Source organism: Nelumbo lutea, chromosome 4 (genome assembly GCF_056320005.1).
Source record: "Nelumbo lutea isolate HS-2025 chromosome 4, American lotus-T2T, whole genome shotgun sequence".
Taxonomy (NCBI): domain Eukaryota; kingdom Viridiplantae; phylum Streptophyta; class Magnoliopsida; order Proteales; family Nelumbonaceae; genus Nelumbo; species Nelumbo lutea.
Window position 1 is genome coordinate 85,447,941 of NC_142687.1, and position 21,374 is coordinate 85,469,314.

General features: G+C 41.7%; 1 protein-coding gene across 1 annotated transcript; it reads right to left on the minus strand.

The window, feature by feature from the left end:
• Window positions 1-19,385, minus strand: LOC148861477 (binding protein). The gene is made up of 10 exons (XM_088982397.1): window positions 17,742-19,385; window positions 16,855-17,598; window positions 15,667-16,161; window positions 15,495-15,586; window positions 15,327-15,414; window positions 15,060-15,174; window positions 14,764-14,890; window positions 14,503-14,677; window positions 12,089-12,101; window positions 1-986 (listed from the first exon to the last, which is right to left on the minus strand). Exons 1-10 carry the CDS (start codon window positions 19,260-19,262, stop codon window positions 277-279), a joined length of 4,080 nt encoding a protein of 1,359 aa, XP_088838523.1. The 5' UTR covers window positions 19,263-19,385; the 3' UTR covers window positions 1-276.
• Between the last annotated feature and the right edge of the window lie 1,989 nt (window positions 19,386-21,374).

The following is a 21,374-nucleotide window of genomic DNA, read 5'->3' on the forward strand; positions in this document are numbered from 1 at the left end:
AAAAGTTTAGTTAGATTGATACTCGAGATAAAAACTCTTAACAATGCTCTTGACATCTTAGCTTCAATAACATTCTTTCAAATATCTTAATCTGAAAGAAGATTTCAACATACATTTTACTGAAAGATATCATATAGAATGTAGAAATAGAAACATTATTTACATCCTAAATATCAAAGTCCCTGGGGCTGAGTAGAAGAAACTACCTTGTAAGGCCTCAAAGACGCAAGCCAAGTATCAATAACTTTTACATGAAAAGTGGGTTGAGAAAACAAACTAACTCTCTTCATCAGAATCAAACGATTGTCTTCTCCTCAAAGATTCCAATACATCCAGGGGACGATCTCCTCTAGTAAGTGTTCCTCCCATAGAAGATTTGAGCTTGGGCATACTAATGGAACGAAGTTGTGGGGTGGATGTACCCCGATTCACTTCCCTTAACACAGATTTAACCGTGGCTGCAGCTGCCACATCTGCCATTGCTGATGCAACTTTGACAGCACTTCCCAACTTCTCAGCTAACCTATCGTGAATATTTGATTCTTTAGCAATTCTGGAAATACTAGTCCCATGGCCTGGGGGTGAACAGTATTTATTGGCTCTCTGCATGGTCTCAACAGCCTCAGTTACTGTAGACTTGGCCTTGGTTGCTTCATACTTCTGCATGTCATATAAGAGTTCCTTTTGAAGCTGCTTGTCAGCAACCAATATCTCGTCAATCTCATTCTTGTAGTCCTTGAGAAGTACTCTTAAGCACTCCATCAGACAACCTGTGAGAGGGCTATTCTTGCTCTCCAAAAGCCGCTTTAGTTCTATGAATATGGGGATAGCATTCTGGATCAAGCCCTTTTTAATTGCTTGTGTTGCTAACCTCCCTCTTGCAGCAGCCAATGTAACTCCACCATCACCCCCTTCCTCATCCATTTCTGTTGACTCAGTTGCAGTTCCACGGTTGGACTGGATCCGGATCTCTTTACATGCAAGTACTAAATCAAGCATATACCTGCTCCAATGGACCATAAGGTCTCAAGCATGGAACCATCAAATCGGGCATGCAAATAACCAATTATTCTATTTGGCAGCTAAAATCTTATTACACTAAAGCAGACATGGCATTACACCCATCCACCCAATGACATTCCACTCCCCAATAAAACCAATAAAAAAATGGCATGGAAAGTGGAATGATATCCAATCACAGTGGCTATTATGTAGAAAACATGGGGGAATGGAACTCCAGATTCCAGAATTCTATCTTTGCTAGCAAGTAGAATAAATAAAACAGCAGAAGCCATGATCTAGTCATGTTTCAGAAGCATCTAGGCTATCAAGCAATTCAGTTATCTATCCCAACATCGTAGATAAGCATATTAAGCCCTTCAAGCTTGCTCTGCATGGTGTCTGGTCATTTGGCAAAGCTAGAAACTATAAATCTCACTCTAGGACAAATCCAGCTGAAGTTTTGAAGAAAGAGGCTACTGAACAAGATTTGGAAGCTTCCAATATGGTCATATCTTCAAGGGAGTCTTTTAGTTGTTCAGGAATCTAAAAGTGTTGCATGTATGTGAACCTGGGAAGTAGAAAACAATGCATATCCTAGAGTCTGAAAACATGGATGCACAAACACATCCTTTTTTTTTTTGATAATTGGATGCACTGGAAATGAGGACATTCTCACAGTTTTCCATGCAGATATTTGGAGGAAATGGGGAGAGGTGGCAAGAAGCTCTTCAAGAAAGGAACCGGCACTTTCTCTTTGGTTGCCTCCTGCGGAAGGATTTATTAAGGCCCTTTTGGTTGGACTATTCTGGGCTTTTGAAATCCATAAAGCTCAAGAAATTGGGATTACACCAAGTTGAGATAGAAGGAGATTCTAAATTGTTAATAGACTGGCTGCAATCAAGCAAGTTGGGAGCATGGATGTATTAACAGCCCATACGGGAAATCCTCAATATAACAAGGGAGTTTGATGCAGGCTTCAAGTGGATAAGAAGATCAGCTAATGGTCTGGCTGATACCTTAGCCAAACAAGGGATAGTGAGGGAAAGTTTGTTCTGGGCAGTTCTGTAATTCAAATTAGTTGAGCTCAACTCCTATCTTAGGGGTTGACAATTGTATCTTAATTTTACAGTAATGAACTTACCGTTTCCAATAAAAAAAATGCTAAGCCAACTAGACAAACAAACTAATTTATAAAAGAATAAACAAATAAGTAAAAACCAACCCCTTTTTTATATAAAGAATCATCACCTAGGCAATGCCTAAGCAGGTGCCTAGTCATCTATGCAACAAGGCACACAGCTATCTCCCAGCATTGACTTGGCATCTTAATAACCACACCTATACTATAGATAGATAGTAGTGATAAGAGTCGTAAGATCTTTTTGGGTCTTTTTTGTTGAGTTATTGGAGAGCTTTATTTTCTCAGTATAGAGTTAAAAAAGAGGAGAAGAATTTTCATAAGAGGTTTGAGCTTCACTCTACATTTATTTTCTCCATTTTCAACTGTTTCTACAGTGAGGTGAACAGTTGGTCAGTACCTTCTGTTCCTCCAAGCCTACCTAGGTCAGATTTGCTTCAATATTAGATCATAACTGTAAATGTCACTCCTAGCCTACAAGGCTACAAGGAACGCATGAAGAGACACCTCACTTTATCACATACCTATTTTGTTAGTGGCCCAATGATATACTTTTATATTCTTTATTTTTTGAGATTATAACAATAAAAACATTACTAAGAATTTTCTGTACTACTTTAGCCAAAGAGGAGAGTGTGATTGCTGGAGTGAAATTTTAATAAATTCTCATGCAACGTAATTCACTCAATAGAGTGATTGAGTTTTTTATTATTTTGGGTAAAGCCCATTCAGGGGATCATATGGATTATTCCCCTTAATTACATCTCCACAAGAAAGTAGAGAACACCTTTTGATTCTAACTTAGAGAAATGAATGCATAGAACAAAAGAAAAGAATAATAGAGTACTTCTTAAAAAGAACTTTTCATTTGCATTTCTTTTACATATTAAAGTGTACAAGAATGAGAAAAGAAGACAATTGAGAAACTCCACGGCAATACATTTCTCTCTTTCTTTTCTTTTTGATACAAAGAAGATTTCCTTCCCACTCCTTTCTTCACAAATTGTAGTCAATCAGATGAAATTCTAACTATAGACAGCCTAAATCTTTTGGATTTTGTATACAAGAAGGGAACTGTAGTCAATCAAATTGAATATTTGATTGTAGATGATTTTTATCCCTCTGCTATTCACTTTCAAATAAAGGGAACCATAATCAGCCTTTGTAAATCTGTAGATGCCGGTTTAATCCCTAACTTGTCTTGATAGAGGGACTATAATCAACCAAGCAAAAGAACTTGATCTAGATGGTTTTTTTCCCTCTATTTCTTTTCTTAAAAGTAACAAGGGAGAGAGAAGAAGAAGAAGAAGAAGAAGAAGGATACATAGCAAAAGACATATATAGGAAGTATTTACAAAGATGACCTTCCTTCTACCTACATGTATTAGTGAGATTTCTTTTTTTCTTCCTCGTCTTCCCCTAAGAACTTCTCTTTGCTTCTCCATTTATCTTGGTTTTCTTAAGAATCTTTGAGAGTGGTATGCTCTGAGACACAATTTTCTCCAAAGAGCACGCTCTAGTTTCCCCTTAAGGAGCTTAAATAGGGAGTGGGCTAGTTATGCAACTATCCTCTCCCCCTAGGCGAAGGACACCTGTCATTCCCACTTAAAAAGAGGGAACTCTCATACATGAGACCTTATTTATTTTTTATGATTTAGCTAGCACACTAGCCAAGCTACTTATTTGGGTTAAAAGCTATCTAAATATTATTTGGGATTTAAAAAAAAAAAATCCTTTTACAATGATGCACTTGATTTTTGGCTATTGTTTCCCAAAGTATGTCTAAGGGTATTATTTTAGCCTTTTCAGCATTGATATGTGGAATCCAAGATAGCCTAAAGAATTTTTGGTTATTGCCCCTTTCTAAGGGGAAATAAAAAGGCAAAAATTTGTGGAGTTATATTCGTTTGGCTATTTGTTGCGAAATTTGGAAAACACAAGGACCAAGTTGATTTCTTTAATGGAAAAAGATTTAAGAACTGGATTATGTTACTACCAAAATTTGAGGGTGTCACAAAGGAGGATTTTGAATATGTAACTTTTGGGTTTTATTAAATCTCAAATTTGGGAGGTGAAAGTTTTGTATATTTTGTTTTTTATGTTTGGGGTGACTCCTAGTGGTGCAACTTATGTAGGCCCAGCCCAAGCATGGACCGATCCAACCCACAATTTTACATGTGTTGGGCTAACAATTAGGAAAAAAATAATAGTATATAGACCCACAAAATGAATGTTTTAGTTTAGTAATGTCTATTTTGTTTTTCTTGGTAATAATGAAAAAGAAGTTTTATTAATCAAAATAAGATTGCATTCAAAAGGTGATGAGGAATCACTAGGGGTGCAAGTCGGGTGGGCTGGGTTGGGTTTAAGCTCAACCTAGGCCCAATGGCCCTAAGGCCTAAGTCTAGCATGTGCCTGAGGTCAAGCCCGGATTGTCCAACTTGGGTCCAATCCGCACTAAAATTTGATGCACTTGGGTTAACTCAAGACCGGGTTGAGATAATGTTGGTTAACCAGCCCACAAATTTGACCGTATGGTTACCCAAGGAAGTATGCATATATGCATGCAAATATGTTGTGTTGTGTGTGTATATATAGTATATACATAGTTGGGTTGGGCTTGGGTTTTAAGTTCTTTGGCTGGGCTTGGACCCAAAAAATTATTTTTCTGGCCAGGCCCAGGTTTAGCCCTTAGGTGGCCCAAACCCAACCCATGTATATACTACACACACACACACTTGCATGCATACATGCATACTTCTTTGGGTAACCATACAATCAAATTTGTGGGCTGATTAACCAACACTATCTCAACCCAATCTTGAGTTAACCCAAGTGCATCAAATTTTTGTGTGGATTGGGCCCAAGTTGGACAATTCAGGCTTGACCTCAGGCACAGGCTAGGCTTAGGCCTTTGGCCCATTGGGCCTAGGTTGAGCTTAAACCCAACCCAGCCCACCCAACTTGCACCCCTAGTGATTCCTCATCAGCTTTTGAATGCAATCCGATTTTGATTAATAAAATTTATCTTTCATTATTACCAAGAAAAATAAAATAGACATTACTACACTAAAACATTCATTTTGTGGGTCCATATACTACTTTTTTATAATTGTCTATATACTACTTTTATTTTTTTTCCTAATTGTTAGAGTTCAATCATCACATATGTTGGTGTTAGGGGTGATCTTAGGCAGAGCTCAACACCTATGACAAGGGCTATTGCTTGGACCCGGATCTATGGCATTAAATAATATATTTAGATATTTATAGTATTTTATATTATATAAAATATAATATACATAAATGTTGCATGGGCCCAAGCTAGGCTAGGCAAGACTTTGGGCCTATGACATTAAATAATATGGTCACCCAGCTTGCACAGAAGTCTATTATTAAATAGATGAATTGATAATGCAAAGCTTTCAACTTCATAATTCATCGAGGTAGGACCTTGAATGTCAACTTGTTCATTTCAACCAAAAGGCTAACGACCTAGCATTCAAGGTCCCACATCGATAAATTTTGGAAATGGAAGCTTTGCATTCATCTATTAAAGAATTGTTAATCAAGGCAAATAAGCTATGAACCCATACATGAGTTGACTCGTGGGAATGTGTCAAGTTGTAAATCATTATCAAACATGGGGTGCTCATGCAACACTTACGTGTAAATAAATTAATGTTTACTTTATAAAATAAAATGTTATATCCAATATATGTTTTATGAGTCATATAATAATTATTATATAGAATAATATAATATAACATAAAACATATATAATATTATATAATATATATAATAAATGCATATAAAATATAATTTTATATATTATATAAATATATAATATTTTACAGGCTTGATCTAGGCCCACCTGAAAATTTCCTAGCTTGATGCATGCCTAAGCCCAGTGTTATGGACACATCGCCAGGCAGCACACTGCGGCGCAGTCACAGCAGCGGCACGCACCACCCGGCAGCACCGCACAGCAGCACGCACCGCCTGGCAGCGCGCAACACGCACCGCCCGACATCGCGCAACACGCACCGCCCGGCATCGCGCAGCATGCACCGCCCGGCAACGCGCAGCACGCACCACTATGAGACGTGCGCGTCGCCGACAGCAACGATAGGGCGGGACCTACACGACAACTCATCAGTCCTTATCCACACTTATCTTGCCACATCAGCCCTACTCACCAACTCGCCGCCAGCTACACTAGTCCTTATCCTTATCTTATCTTATCTTATCTTAAGTAACAGTTGTGTTACCATTAGGAGTAGGTAATTAGGAGTTTGAGATTAATTAGGAATTTGCTTCTGTAATCTCCTATTTAAGGAGCCACGAATTAAAGAAAAGGCATTGAATTTTCGATCAAGAAAAGAGCTTAGGAGAGTTAGGGTGATCTCTTGGACAAATCACCCCCTAGTTTGCCACCATAGGGTCAGCACGCAAAGGGAAGGGCAAGGGAAGACTAGGAGTTTCCCCCGTGGACCGCCCCGTAATGACGTGCGGGCCCATAACATTTTGGTATCAAAGCCTAGCGTCATGGGCGACATGGAGCAGCTATCATCCAAGGTCCACGAACTGGAACACCGACTGGTGGAAAATCACGCAAAAGTAAGAGAAGTCAAGGAGGATGTTAGGGAGCTTCGGCGCCTACTAGAGTTATACTTCGCCACTAGAGAAAGGAGTCCTGAAGAGGCGGCCACCAACCACAGCCACCGCCCAGATCGGGCCGAATGCTCTAGTGAACGACAGGACGCCACCCCAGCTACAGCGGTCATACCCAAGTACAGTCGTCTGGAGTTTCCCTCATACAGCAGCAGCGATGACCCACTGGGATGGCTGTACCGCTGTGAGCAATTCTTCCGTAATCAGCGCACGGTGAAGAAGGACAAGGTCAGCCTGGCTACATTCCACCTGACCGAAGAAGCGCAGCTTTGGTTCTACCGAGTAGAGTAGGAAGAACCAAATCTTAGTTGGGAGCAGTTCAAGTCGTACTGCCTCCTTCGATTCGGACCCCCATTAACAAGCAACCCCTTGGGGGAACTCATTAACCTCAAGCAGATCGGGACCATAGCAGAGTATTAGTGACAGTTTCAGACCCTTCTCGCCAGAGCCTCTTTAGTACACCCAAACCAGCAGGTGGATATGTTCACAACTGGCCTAGCCGAACCTCTGCGAGTTGACGTAGAGATGCAGAGCCTGCCTAACCTGGTCATGGCAATGAATTTAGCCCGAGCCTTCGAGCGCAAACTACAGATTAGCCGAGGGCCATCCAGCATGGGATGCCCAGCAACAGCTTGGACAAACCCAAAGCCTACTGGAGGAGGGTCTTCACTAGCAGACAACAGGGAACCACGGCCTTTCACCAGTAACCCTCCCCGATCTACAACCAGCATAGGGAGCAGCACGACAGCATCTCCCATCAAACGTCTATCCAGAGCCGAGATGGCGAAACGTCAGGCCAAGGGCCAATGCTTCAACTATGACAAGTTGTACTCCGCAGGCCACCGCTGCAAGCAGTTGTTCTGCCTCCTGGTAGATGAACTGGAGGAAGAAGAGCAGACAACACTAGAACCCGAGATCTCCCTCCACGCCATCATCGGGATGCAAAACTCCCAAACCATGCAGTTGCAGGCCCAAGTGGCAGGGAAACAGGTATGGATTCTGGTGGACTCGGGGAGCACACATAATTTTATCAGCAAGCAAGCTGCGCGCCAACTGAAACTACCGGTGGAAGACCGACCACGGCTTCAGGTAGCCATAGCAAATGGGGAGAGAGTTCACAGCCCGAGGATCTACCGAAACATCCAAATACAAGTGGATTCTGAACCATTCCGTGCTGATCTGTTTGTATTGCCCCTATACGAGTTCGATATAGTGTTGGGAATTAAGTGGCTCATCACCCTCGGCCCTATCCTATGGGATTTCAGTGCCTTGACCATGACATTTAACCTAAATGGGAGACAAGTCACATGGAAAGGGACCAAGATGAGAGCAAAAAGACCACAAGTACATACTTTCCATGGCGACGCCTTGCACGCTGCAAAGATGGAGAGACTTCTTGCTGATTTTCCCGACATGTTCTCAGAACCCAAGGGCCTTCCTCCTGTCCGATCATGTGACCATCGGATCCCCTTAATGCCAGGGACTGGACCCGTGGTCGTTCGGTCGTACCGCTACCCACACCTTTAGAAGGACGAGATAGAGAACCAGTGTACAGAAATGCTGAAGCAGAGTATTATCCGCCCAAGCCGCTCCCCATTCTCTTCGCCAGTCTTGTTGGTGCCAAAACAGGACAGCACCTGGAGGTTTTGTGTAGACTACCGGGAGCTCAACAACAGGACCGTCAAGGACAAGTTCCCAATTCCCGTGGTGGACGAACTGCTAGATGAGCTCCACGGGTCTCAATATTCCTCTAAACTGGATCTCAAGTCAGACTACTTCCAGGTTCGAATGGCCCCCGAAGACGTGAAGAAAACAGCCTTCCGAACGCACTACGGCCATTTTGAATTCCTGGTTATGCCTTTTGGTCTCACCAACGCTCCATCCACATTTCAGGCCTTGATGAACGAGGTATTTCGACCCCACCTCCGCAGATTTGTCCTAGTATTTTTTAACGACATCTTGATTTACAGTACATCATGGGTGGAGCACGTTCGTCACCTACGGACGGTTCTGGAGCTGCTACGCCAACATAAGCTCTTCCTAAAACGAACCAAATGTTCCTTCAGAGAGCAACAGGTCCTTTATCTAGGACATATAATAAGCAAGGAAGGAGTCTCGGTAGATGACTCCAAGATTCAGGCCATTCGAGAATGGCCCAAGCCTCAGTCCACTAGGGCTCTCCACGGGTTCTTAGGGCTCACCGGATACTACCGCAAGTTTGTAAAGGATTACGAACTCTTGGCTGCCCCGTTAGCCAAGATGTTAAAGAAGAATGCATTTCAGTGGGATGAAGCAGCGGACGCCGCCTTCACAAAATTAAGAGATGCACTCTCCTCAACCCCCGTGCTATAGTTACCAAACTTTAACCAAGAATTTACGGTTGAGTGCGATGCGTCTGACATAGGCATCGGCGCAGTGCTGCAACAGCAAGAGCACCCCATAGCCTTCTTCAGCCACAAGCTAGCAAACCAGCACCTAAAGCTACCAACCTACGAGCGTGAATTGATCGGGCTTGCCAAGGTCGTCCAACACTGGAGGCCATATTTGTGGGGCAGACCCTTCGTCGTCAAGACAAACCATTATAGCCTCAAGTACCTTCTTGAGCAGCGGCTTACTACTCCACCCCAACAGCACTGGGCAAGTAAAGTGCTAGAGTTTGACTTCCGCGTAGACCACAAGACAGGGGGCTTCAAACCGGGCCGCAAATGCACTATCTAGGCGTGATGAAGACACAATACACCTTTGCGCGATCTCCCAGCCCCGCGTTACCCTATTAGAGACCCTAAGGAGCATACTGCCCCAATCACCAACATTTTGGGATCGGGTGCAAGAATTACAGTCCGGAACAACCAACCCGAACCGGTCCTTCCACGAGGGACTTGTGTTGTACAAAGGGAGGGTATATCTCCCAGCAGATTCCCCATTGATTTCAGCCGTCATCGCCAGCATCCATAACGCCACCCACGAAGGGGTTCAGAAGACGTTACACCGCGTCCGCGCCGATTTTCATTGGCAGGGTATGCGCGGCTCAGTTAGGGATTTCATCCAAAACTGCTCCACATGCTAGCAACAAAAATGGGAGAATTTACACCCGGCAGGCCTCCTACAGCCCCTCTCACTTCCAACACAGATTTGGGCTGATATCTCCATGGACTTCATTGAAGGCTTGCCTAAAGTCGGAGGGAAGTCAGTCTTATTCGTAGTGTTGGACCGCTTCTCCAAGTATGCCCATTTCATTCCGTTGTCCCACCCATACAGCGCAATCTCTGTAGCCCACGCCTTCTTCACACCATCTTCCGCCTGCATGGGCTACCCGAGTCCATCGTCAGCAACAGGGACCAGTCTTCATCAGCACCTTTTGGAAGGAGCTGTTCCGATTACAATGCACGACCCTAGCTTTCTCCTCCGCCTACCATCCACAAACAGACGGGCAAACGGAGGTTGTCAACCGTACCATAGAGTTGTACCTCCGTTGTTTCATAGGGGACCAACCACAATGCTGGGTGGATTGCCTTCCTTGGGCCGAATACTACTATAACACGTCCTACCACTCCTCCCTTGGCATGACTCCCTTCCGGGTTGTGTATGGCCGAGACCTTCCTCGTCTTTTATCTTACGAACCAGGCTCCACACGGTTGGAAGAAGTAGATCGCAGTCTCCAAGACCGTGACGCCCTCCTGACTGAAGTCTCCCTACGCTTACAGTAAGCACAAGCGCGCATGAAGCAAGCCTACAATCAGCACCACCGCGAAGTCACCTTCGAGCAAAGTCAGTTCGTTTGGCTGAAGCTCCAGCCTTACCGACAACTCTCCCTCATGCGTCGGGGCCCCCCCAAGCTAGCCCCAAAATTTTACGGGCCCTTCAAGGTTCTACGGTAGATAGGGAAGGTTGCCTATCAACTCGAGCTACCGGAGCACAGCATAATCTGTGACACCTTCCATGTGTCCCTACTAAAGCCTTTTACAGGGATTCCCCCTGAGCATGTGCCTTCTCTACCTCCTCTAAAGGACGGTAGACCCATCCTCCACCCTTGAGCTCTTGTCCAGTCACGCATCAATCAGGGTACCTTCGAGGTTCTCGTAGAATGGGAAGGACTACCCTCAGCTGAGGCCACCTGGATTCCCTACACCGACCTTCACAACGCCTACCCAACCCTCGAGCTTGAGGACAAGCTCGTTGTCCAGGAGGGGTGTGATGTTATGGACACATTGCCAGGCAGCACACTATGGCGCAGTCACAGGCAACGGCACGCACAGCAGGCCGCACAGCAGTACGCACCACCCGGCAGCGCCGCACAGCAGCGCGCACCGCCTAACAGCGCTCAGCACACCCCACTGTGAGACGCGCGCGTCGCCGACAGCGGCGGTAGGGCAAGACCCACACGACAGCTCATCAGTCCTTATCCACGCTTATCTTGCCACATCAGCCCTGCTCACCAACTCGCCGCCAGCTACACCAGTCCTTATCCTTATCCTTATCTTATCTTATCTTATCTTATCTTATCTTATCTTAAGTAATAGTTACGTTACCATTAGGAGTAGGTAATTAGGAGTTTGAGTTCATGTTGGAGTTTGAGTTTAATTAGGAATTTCCTTCTGTAATCTCCTATTTAAGGAGCCACGAATTAAAGAAAAGGCATTGAATTTTCGATCAAGAAAAGAGCTTAGGAGAGTTAGGGTGATCTCTTGGACAAATCACCCCCTAGTTCGCCACCATAGGGTCAGCACGCAAAGGGAAGGGCAAGGGAAGGCTAGGAGTTTCCCCCGTGGACCGCCCCATGACAAGATCCTACGCGCGGGCCCATAACACCCAGCCCTAAACACAACCTAGGCCTGAAACCAAAATTTTCCAAATTGGGCCAGGTAGGGTTGGAAATGATCATCCCTAGTTGGTGTATGCTGTCTTGAACCACCAAAGATCGAAAACTTGAATCAATAAGCAAGGAAGAACTTAAAATTTTGTCCAATCAACACAATTTTATTAGGACAAAAAGGCACTCCCCCTATATTTTTTGAGCTTTTTCTTTTGTTATCTTCCCATGAATGTGTTGATTTACTATGAAGTTTATACTTTTTATGAAGATTATAGATAATTACTTGTGAATGATGGTTGTCGGTTTGTGAAGATTATATATAACCAAGGAGACTAGGCAACAAGGAGTGGCAAGAAAGTGCCTCCTTGTCACTAGCCTCGCCTTGGCACCTTGAAAACTATGCATTAGATTTCTGTAGTTCCTGGCTGAGTATCTTAATTATGTAAGTATAAGAGATATACTCATTAAAGAGTCCTTGGGTTTCACTAATGTGTATTTGCTAGTTCCAACTTTAAGAAACAAACACTGGATCAATAGCTCATTGATGTGCATGCTAAGCTCCCTATGGTTTTCGGGCCTACAAGGACTTAGCTATGCCTCCATACCTAGCACCCTATTAGAAAACAGAGTAAAGAGTTCTTTAATTGCAGGTGGACCCCACCGCCAAACATTCAAAGTCTGTTTAGCCCCTCGTTCTTTGGTTGGCCAAACAAAAGGGGAAGGATAATGTGGAGATGTGTGAGGGCTGCTATTTGCTGGACTCTTTGGGAGGAAAGGAACACCAGATATTTTTCTGAAGTTGAAAGAAGTAAAGAAAGCATTATTGAAGTAGTAACAGTGAGGGTGGTACACTGGCTGAAATACTTGGACCTGTTTGTTGATATTTCTATGGATATATTGCTAAATAGCTGGCTGGAGGTGGCAAATTCTGCTCCCGCCCGCTCTTTAGTTTGTCCTGTGTGGTCACCACCAGGAAGTGGACTTATAAAGCTAAACTTCGATGGAAATAGTGAGGGAAATCCAGGTCCATCAGGTGTAGAAGGGGCTTTTAGAGATGAGGATGAGAAGATGCCCGCTTTGTATTCAGGTCCCATTGGGATTGGAGACTCTCTTAAAGCTGAGGTCTATGCAGTACTGGAGGGGGGTATAAGGAAGTCTAAGGAACATAATATACAAAAGTTAGTTATTGAAGGGGACTCAAAACTGGTCTTAAGTTGGTTACAATAAGGTAGTGGACTTTGGGAATTTGCTAATGAAAGGAGGGAGATTAAATGGCTAACTAAAGAACTGGAAATCAATGAATTCCAGTTATTGGGAATTTGCTAATGAAAGGTAGTGAACTTTTTTGTTATCTTCCTGGAGAGAGTTAGCCTGATTATCTCTCTCTGGAGTGTTGTAACTAGAACTCTTTTAATCTAATGAATTCCAGTTATTGATCAAAAAAAGAGTACCTTAATTGTCATTTGCTATTCGTTAATAGTAACTCCCTTACTACATTCAGAACAGGCCTCTATCAAATGGGTCCCTTCGCTTCACTCTTTGGAAAAGCACTGAATTAAAACTTTGAACGAGTTTTAGCCATTTAGCACCAATGGCATCATCAGGAATGGCAATGTATCATCATCTTCCACCAGAAGGCTTCAAAGATCATCAGGAATGGGAACAACCACCTCTTCTTCTTTTTATAAGTAAACCACCTCTAAATTTCATTAAGCTAAATTTTGATATATGTAGCTTGGGCTTTCCATGAGCTTCAAGAGTATATGGTGTTTTAAGGAATCAGCTTGGAAAGATATTGACAGCTATTCAGGTTAGACATTGGGGACTCCATCAAAGCTAATCTATTATCCCAACTGCAAGCTCTATGCTTGCGCAGGACACTAGGACATATAGATCTAGAGGATGGTTGTACAGTAGTGATAGGTTGTTTTAGGAGTAGTGACCCAGGACTAGGGGTGATCATTTCAGCCTGGCCTGGAAATTCCGACCTTGGGCCTGGGTTTTGTGTTCAGGCCCAGGCCCACATCAGGCCCACAGATTTTAGGGCCAGGTTTGGGCTTAATACTTCAAGCCCGGCCCGCATATATTTAAACTTACACATTTTGTGTATAATGTATACATATGTATACATGTTATTTTATATTATATTATATATTTATATATAAATATTATAACATGACATGTATAATTTATATTATATGTAATATTTTACATTATATAATATATAAAATAAAAGTTTATATGCATGTTATGTCATTTAATATAAAACATTATAGATATCTAACGTTTTATATATGAAAGACAATGGCCCAGAATCAGGCCCGAGCCCATTTAGACCTGGGCTAGGGCTTATGTTTCAGGCCCAGAACCCCGGGCCTGGGCCTACGCTATAGCCCTTATCATAAGTGCAAAGCCCAGCCCAGCCCGGCCCATGATCACCCCTACCCAGGACCTTGGCAGTTGCAACAGTTAATTGGAGAAATTAGGAAAACTTAACTTCTATAACTAAATGGATGTCTCATCTGGATGCATAGAAATACCAGCTAATTCCTTAGTTGATTCACTAGTAAAGGAAGGAGCAGCAAGAGTTGACTTGTATTAGGGACCTTGCCCCTAGGGCAAAAGACTGTGTACTTTTGAGTAATTGGGTTTTACTGTAGGATTGTGGTAAAGTGGCGTTTTGGGGCCAACTTCACTTGTTGGCCCCAAAATGTTTGTTCTGTTACCTATCATAAAAATAAATCACAGCAAATGCATGAAATCAACATTATCATTTCATCACCATCAGGATCTGACTTGATCCACCTATGTGGTACAGTTCTTGTTAATCAACATCATTTTTATCACTTCAGTCCAACAGATATTCAAATAGTACCTGCAGTACAGACTGCCCAGTAACATCATCAAGATTGAGCAAGCCATCAGATGCAGCAGCAAGTACTTCTGCACAGAGCTTTGCAGAAGTGGCCAAAAGGTGCTCTGGAGCCATTTGTTTCAGCAAAGAAACATAAATGTGCATCCGTTGTGACCTAGACTTTTCATCATTGCCTCTGCAGCAAACAATATCACTACATAAAGTCAATCATTATTCGCAAGACAATTATTTTGTTTGGCTCCAATTCCATGACAACCTTACCGGAGTGAGAAGAGCCGACTGTCCGTTCTCACACCTTGAGATTCACTGTGTCCAGCATGTGCATGACAGTCATTCAAAACAAATATGGCCTCAACAAAACTGTTATATGCCAGAAGTGGTGCCTTTGCTGTTAAAATCATGCAAATGTCAATAACTGTAGACAGATGGTTCACTTATATGGACATATGCATGCACAGTCTCATAGACAAACATACAGACTCAGACATGCATGCAAGAAAGTCCAATGGCCTTCTCATAGATGTAACATGTCAAATTATTTGTGAGAGTGCCTTAACCTTTCAAGATGTTCCCAAAGAGAAAATCTGCTAGCTGCCTGATCTTCTCTGATTCATCAACAAGGGACAAGAGAAATCGAAGGAAAAGCACTCCTCTCCACTTCACATAGTCCCTCTGTGGGTGAGGATAATAAGTAAAGGATTATGTCATTTTCCACCTAAGGAAAATTCTCTTTAATCATTTTCCACAAAAATAACCTTCTACAGAAAATAACATTATTAATGAAAACAACAATCTTAAGGTCAGGGCCCCAGAAATATATTGACCTGCAATAATCTTGAAAGTAGTACAAATGTTTGTCTTCTAACAACTTCACATGGATCACGCAAGCACTTGGTGATCTTGGATATGTAACTGAAAATTCAAGAGCAATAACTACTTAAAAGTCAAGCAGTGGATGAAAACCTATATGGGTTTGTGTCCTATGGCCTCACCAATCAACAAGAGCAGTGTATCGCACACAAAAATCTGCCATCATCACCACAATGTTGTTGCGAAGTGCTGCAGAGTCACTCTTCTCAAGCTCCTGCAGCACAATTCCTAATGATTAGGTAAAGGTGATTTCAGAACCATGCCAAACAAACAATATAGGACCAAGAGCAGAACCTGGACAAAAAGAGGGATATAACGCTTTGCAAGTTTCCCATCTGCAAGGCATATCTTCCCCATCGTTAGCCATGACTGATTATAGAGAGAAGGGGCTATCTGCTTTATGGGAATTGCAGAGCCAGGTAATCTTTTCACTTTTAATTCAGAAGTCCCTGATGTGATAATGGTGTGTAAAAGTGGAAGAATGCTTTTTAAATCTGCAGAAGGACAAACCAATACCAATGATCCAATAGTATATACAGCGGTGACAGTTCGTAATAAGGAGGGAGACGTGGCTGCTACTCTCTTTCCCTTTCTGTCCCCGGTTCTAGGTGGTGTAAAAAAGCTATTCAATTTGCTTACTTCCGAGGCCTCTGAAATGTAGGTTTCAAGAACTTTTAATGCTTTAGAGAGCAACTGGTTTACCCATCTTAAGACAAGGTTGTCGCCCTCTTCAGGACTCAAAGCCTTTCGTTTACACAAAGTTCTGAGGGCTTTTACATGAGCATTTACCTGCCACAACATATATGAAATGGTTATGTAGATAGGAATCAAACAAAACTCTAACTGCACAAAGGAAGGGCAATATATATGAATCAATTGTGCCCCCTTCTACTTTTGTTCTAATACACCCAGGTAGGAAGTGGTTAAGGAAATTCTGATGAATCTTAAAAAGAAAGATTCATCTGGAATTAGTGGAGGTGCTGCAATAATGAGTCCGGATCTAGTAGGCACAGCATTGTAAGCATGTTCGATGAGCACTTAATAAATATTCTGACAACTGCATCAAAAGTTGTTTTTAATCTTTTTCAAGGGCAGCCTAGGGTATTTTAAGGGACAGGTGTCAAAAATTTTTCATGTGTACTCAATGTGCTCACCATGTGTGCCTACCTGATCCGGACTGTGCTACAACACCTTGTTGCAATGATAAGTGAGCAAGCATTCCTACACTTTGATGAATTTGTGCAAGTAAAGAAGTTAGTCCAAGAGAAGAAGATTCATCTAGCAGCAACAAGGAACCTAATTTAAAGCCTACAGTTCAGTGAACTAGACAAGTATCACATGCAACAAAACTTAAGACCATTGTGAGCTTAATTATTTAAGCTAACTAAACAAACATGTGTGTTTGTTGAAACTGTAGAGAATGAGTTATTTACATATTGCTCTAGATAGAAACATGGGTCTATGAATCCAGACAAGAAATACCTCTGTTGAGTGCATGTTGAACTCCTCAATCCGCTTCAGCAAGTTATGAGCTAACTCTGCTGCAGGCTCTGGGGGCAGCTCCATAGAAACATTAGAAATTGTCTGCAAGAGGAAAACGCGATCTCCTGCCCAGGCAGTTGAATTGATTTCAATGCCCTCAACTTGTTCATCAGTATTTCCTTGCAAAGGTGGGCTGCGAACCTCACCATCTGGTGAAGTCTTGTCAAGGAGCTGCCAGTGATGATGGAGAAAATCCCAGCCCACCGCTTTTGGCAGAAATGCTGACACCTCAGATAAAAGAAACCAAGCACCAGGAGGAGCAGTCCACTTCTCTATTGGCATAGAATGGCTCAACCAGAGAGACTCAGATGTCCTCATAATGTTTTGGAGTGCAATAGCAATAGTAGGTTTTAGTCGTTTCTTCTTTCCAAGACTTGCACAGATTTTTTTCACACAAGGCATGACCTCTCCATCGGAAATCTCATTCAGTAGAGCCAACACTCCTTCAGGAAAAGACAAAGCAATTTTCTTTTCTAAATTTTTCTTCCCTGCATCCAGATTGGAACAACAATCTCTGATATGACTCAAACCTGAAGATCCAATTCTGGATACCCGATCCAAGACCAATTCCAAAAATAAATTCTCACATTCCTCCTGAATGCTGGATTCATTGTCAGTTATTAAGCGTGGAACAGATTGAAGCCACTCAATGACTACACCTCTGTCAGAGAATTTTCTAAATACCTACAGAGACAACTAAGAATCCGAAGTTTAAAAAAATGCAGGAAGAGAAACTTTAGACCAGAAGCACAAAATATATGCATAAAGGGGATACAAAAGAACCAGAGAGAGAGAGAGAGTAAAATAAAATTGAGCAACAACTATACCTCTGATAAAGCTGACATTGCTGTTTTCCGAATGCTAACAAGAGGGTCTGAGCAAGCAATACCCATAGTTTTGAGCACGACTTGATCCACAGGCCTTCCTAGTAGTGCAGTCGACTTGGTAATTAAAAGAAGGGCAGCTTTCCTAACTGCTGCCTTCTCATCCATGCACCTTTTCCTAAGAAGTGTAGTTAGACCCCCATCCATATTCTGCCACTCAGCGTTCCCCAAACCCATCAGTTCTTCCAAACGAGCTTGGCTTCTAACATCTGCAGATAAAAATCCCACCACCTGTGCCAGGTTCGATAAAGCCCGAGCTCGAATTCCCGCAACTGCATCTGAACAACGCTGAATCAGAGCAACCAAACACCTTTGCCCCCAACAATCTTTAGCTTCCTCATCTCTGTTTACCCCCAATGGATCCGGAAATGACATCAGAAACATTGGTATAAGATCGACAGCTAGTAGCCTCAGGTTGGCCTTCCCCTGAGTCATCTTCACCGTATAATCCATAAAGCCAACTTGCTCGTCAAATTCCATTGCTCGAACTATCTCCATTATTGATTCCACGGCAGAAGCACGGGGCTCTGACCTCTCGGGTGCCTTTTGGACCAAGTACCTAGGGAGATATGCAATTGCTTTCCTGACAGCAGCAGAGTCTTTAGCTGCAGTCATCATCTGATGTGTCACAAATCTCAATGCTAATGTTCGGGCCTGCGATTTCAGTAAAAGAATTGCCGGAGACAGCGATTTCAACACTTCAGTGGCCGCGATGGTCTGGTCTCCATGCTCGGGCTTCAAAACCCCATTCAATATCCGGAAACACAGGTCAGACAACCTCTGGTAGCTAGCCGAATTGTCGAATGACTCGAGCGCCATAACTGGGATTTCTGCCACAGTTTGAATTAAAGACTTCAAACTGTCCGGGAACCGATCGAGATGAATTCGACACAACACCGAATCTAGTCTTTCGAGGATAGGGAATAGAACTCTAACATCAAACCGGTTCCCATCACTTTCAACATCGTCCTCAGTATCATTGACAATATTGCGAGAAGTCTTACCCCTCCCACCGCCCTTTCTCTTTCTATTCGTCTTATTGATTCCGGCACTATTGTCAAGTGCTGCCGTAGGCGGTGGGACAGATCGATGCTGCTTGAAAGATCGTCTGATAGAACGAAGGAGCGAAACGAACGCGATAGGAGTGAACAAAGTTAAAACGGGAGAGTTTGGAGATAGGAGAATCGAAAGATAAACTTTGGAAGCTAAGAGAGTGACGTCGGTAGGTCCGGAGTCCATGGAAGCTGTGATCCGACTAACAAGGAATGCCGGAGAGATGTTCTTTGACGCTAGCTCTTCCCACAGGCGATCGATGTCGTCGGTATCGTCGGCGCCGACTGCATTGTCGGCCAGGGTTTGTAAATCTAAGAGGGCTGATCTTGAAATGGGCATTTCTGAATCTGTGCCATTGAGGCCATGGTGGGTTTCGAGCTCTGAAGCTATTCGAGAGATGATTTCTTCCATTGAGGCCTAAGTTCTCTGCATTCTGAACCCAACACTAACACGGCGTTTCTAGTCTCTCACAGTCTCCCCCTCTCCCTCCATCCGATCTTCGAATTTTCGGCATTCCCGCTAATTGAAGGCGGTGGTTCGGATAAAATAAGGCTGCAAAAGGATCCAATGGATCGGATATCAGTATATCCAAATTTGATTAATTTGTATTCAAACTAAAACTAGTGAATGACCCGTATTTAGTACGGAAAGTTAATTATATATATATATATATATACATATGAATCAACGTTAATGATTTTTATTACCATTTTTTATTACTGTTTATAAATTGTCATTTTTTAAGACATTTATACAGTCTACGGATTCACATAACTTGACCTTTATATGTCAAACCCAATACGGGTCATTAAATTCAACTTGAACTGTTTATTTCTTTAATTTAACTATTTTTATTATTATTATTAGCAGGTACATGTACAATGCACGAACAAATCTAAAAGATTTAATATTTTTATTTTTCATTTAATATTGATTTATAAAAAATAATTATTGTTAATTGAATATGAACAAAGAGAGGCAAAGTAATCACTCTTGAATGTCGGTCAAGTTTAGGGGCAAAGCACCCCACTCCTTATCAAAGACAAATAATCGTCGAATTTCCCTACCTCGTCCCTAGTATTGGGCGGGTTCAAGTAGAGGTATAAATTGCGTCATGTTGGGTCAGTACAACACAACCCACACGTAGCCCACACAAAGTGCGAGTTGTGTCGTGCTGGCTCATGAGGCGTCCTAGGTTGTGTCTCCCTCCTCTAGGATAATTTGGGGGGTCAGGTCGGCATGACTCACGGCTCGAGCCCGCATGAGGCCGTGTTGCGTCGTGGGTTGAGCTGGTTCATGGGTCGGGGCTTGGGCCAAGTTAAGCTTAAGGCAAGGCACCCACTCCCCATCCAAGCTTTTTAAAATTTGACTAGATAGAGAACCTTTATAGGGTCGAACAATCTGATTGTTTGGTCCAAATGGATGACCCGCTTTGACAAAAAAATAAAAAATTAGAAAAACAAAAAAATGTCAAAATTTGTTCTTTGGGTTGACGGTTCGACCGCCCAAATCAGTGGTTTGCTAACCAAATAAACTGTTTTTGGACAAAAAGCGATTTTGAGGTGAAACGGTGTCAGGTTTCCAATTTTTCTGATCTGATCTAACCATCTTGTTTGATCCAGTTTTAAAACAGTCCCCGTCAATCCAATATTTAATTTGATGTTAAAAATGATCAAAAGGATATATCGAGTATCTACCACATGGTAAATTTCTAAAAGTACAATAAATTGTCTTTAATATTCAAAAATGTAATTTTATGAATATTTTGGAAAATTTATTGTACTTGTGTAATTTTGAAAATTTATTCAAATTTATTTAATTTTTTATTAAATAATTTATTTACTTTTAAATGGTTTACTTACAAATTATACTCATTTATCTTATAATTTCTAATATAAACTAACCAATAATTTCCTTTTTCCAATATTATACTAATTTGTCTTAATAATTTGTGTAATTATCTGTTCAAATTATAGTTTTCCATATCCCATTGTAATTATTTGTCCAAATTCTAGTAATTTTGAATAATTATTTAATGCATTTTAAATAAACTTTCAAATACTTTATATCTTTTAATTTCAAAAATATTACTTTACGAAAATGTAGTTTTATGAAAATTTTTGAAAATTTTATTACATTTGTGTAATTATGGGGATTTATTGAATTTTTTTAAATTGTTATTAAATATATTTTTTTATTTGGTAGTTTACTAACAAAATTACACTAATTTATCTTTTATTCTTCAATATAAATTAGTTAATAATTTCATTTTCTAACATTATAATATTTTGTTCCCCCATTTGTATTTGGTTGTTAATTATAATAATAACAATAGCTAAAATTGTATACTTTTTTATAATTGCTAAATATAATTATCAATTTTATAGAAATTATTTGAAGGGTTTTCAATTTCTATAAAATGTTGTTGATAAATTAATTAATAACAATATTTATTAATTTTTGCTAATTTACTAACCGTACTAATAAGAATATTTAATTTTTGGTAATTTACTAGCTGCATTT

Coding starts and splice junctions, on each gene's coding strand:
- LOC148861477 (XM_088982397.1), bottom strand. CDS start 19,262: ATGGAAGAAATCATCTCTCGAATAGCTTCAGAGCTCGAAACCCACCAT. Junction 17,599..17,741: donor CAATGTCAGCTTTATCAGAG/GTATAGTTGTTG, acceptor TTGTCTCTGTAG/GTATTTAGAAAATTCTCTGA. Junction 14,891..15,059: donor CTTTGGGAACATCTTGAAAG/GTTAAGGCACTC, acceptor TGATTTTAACAG/CAAAGGCACCACTTCTGGCA.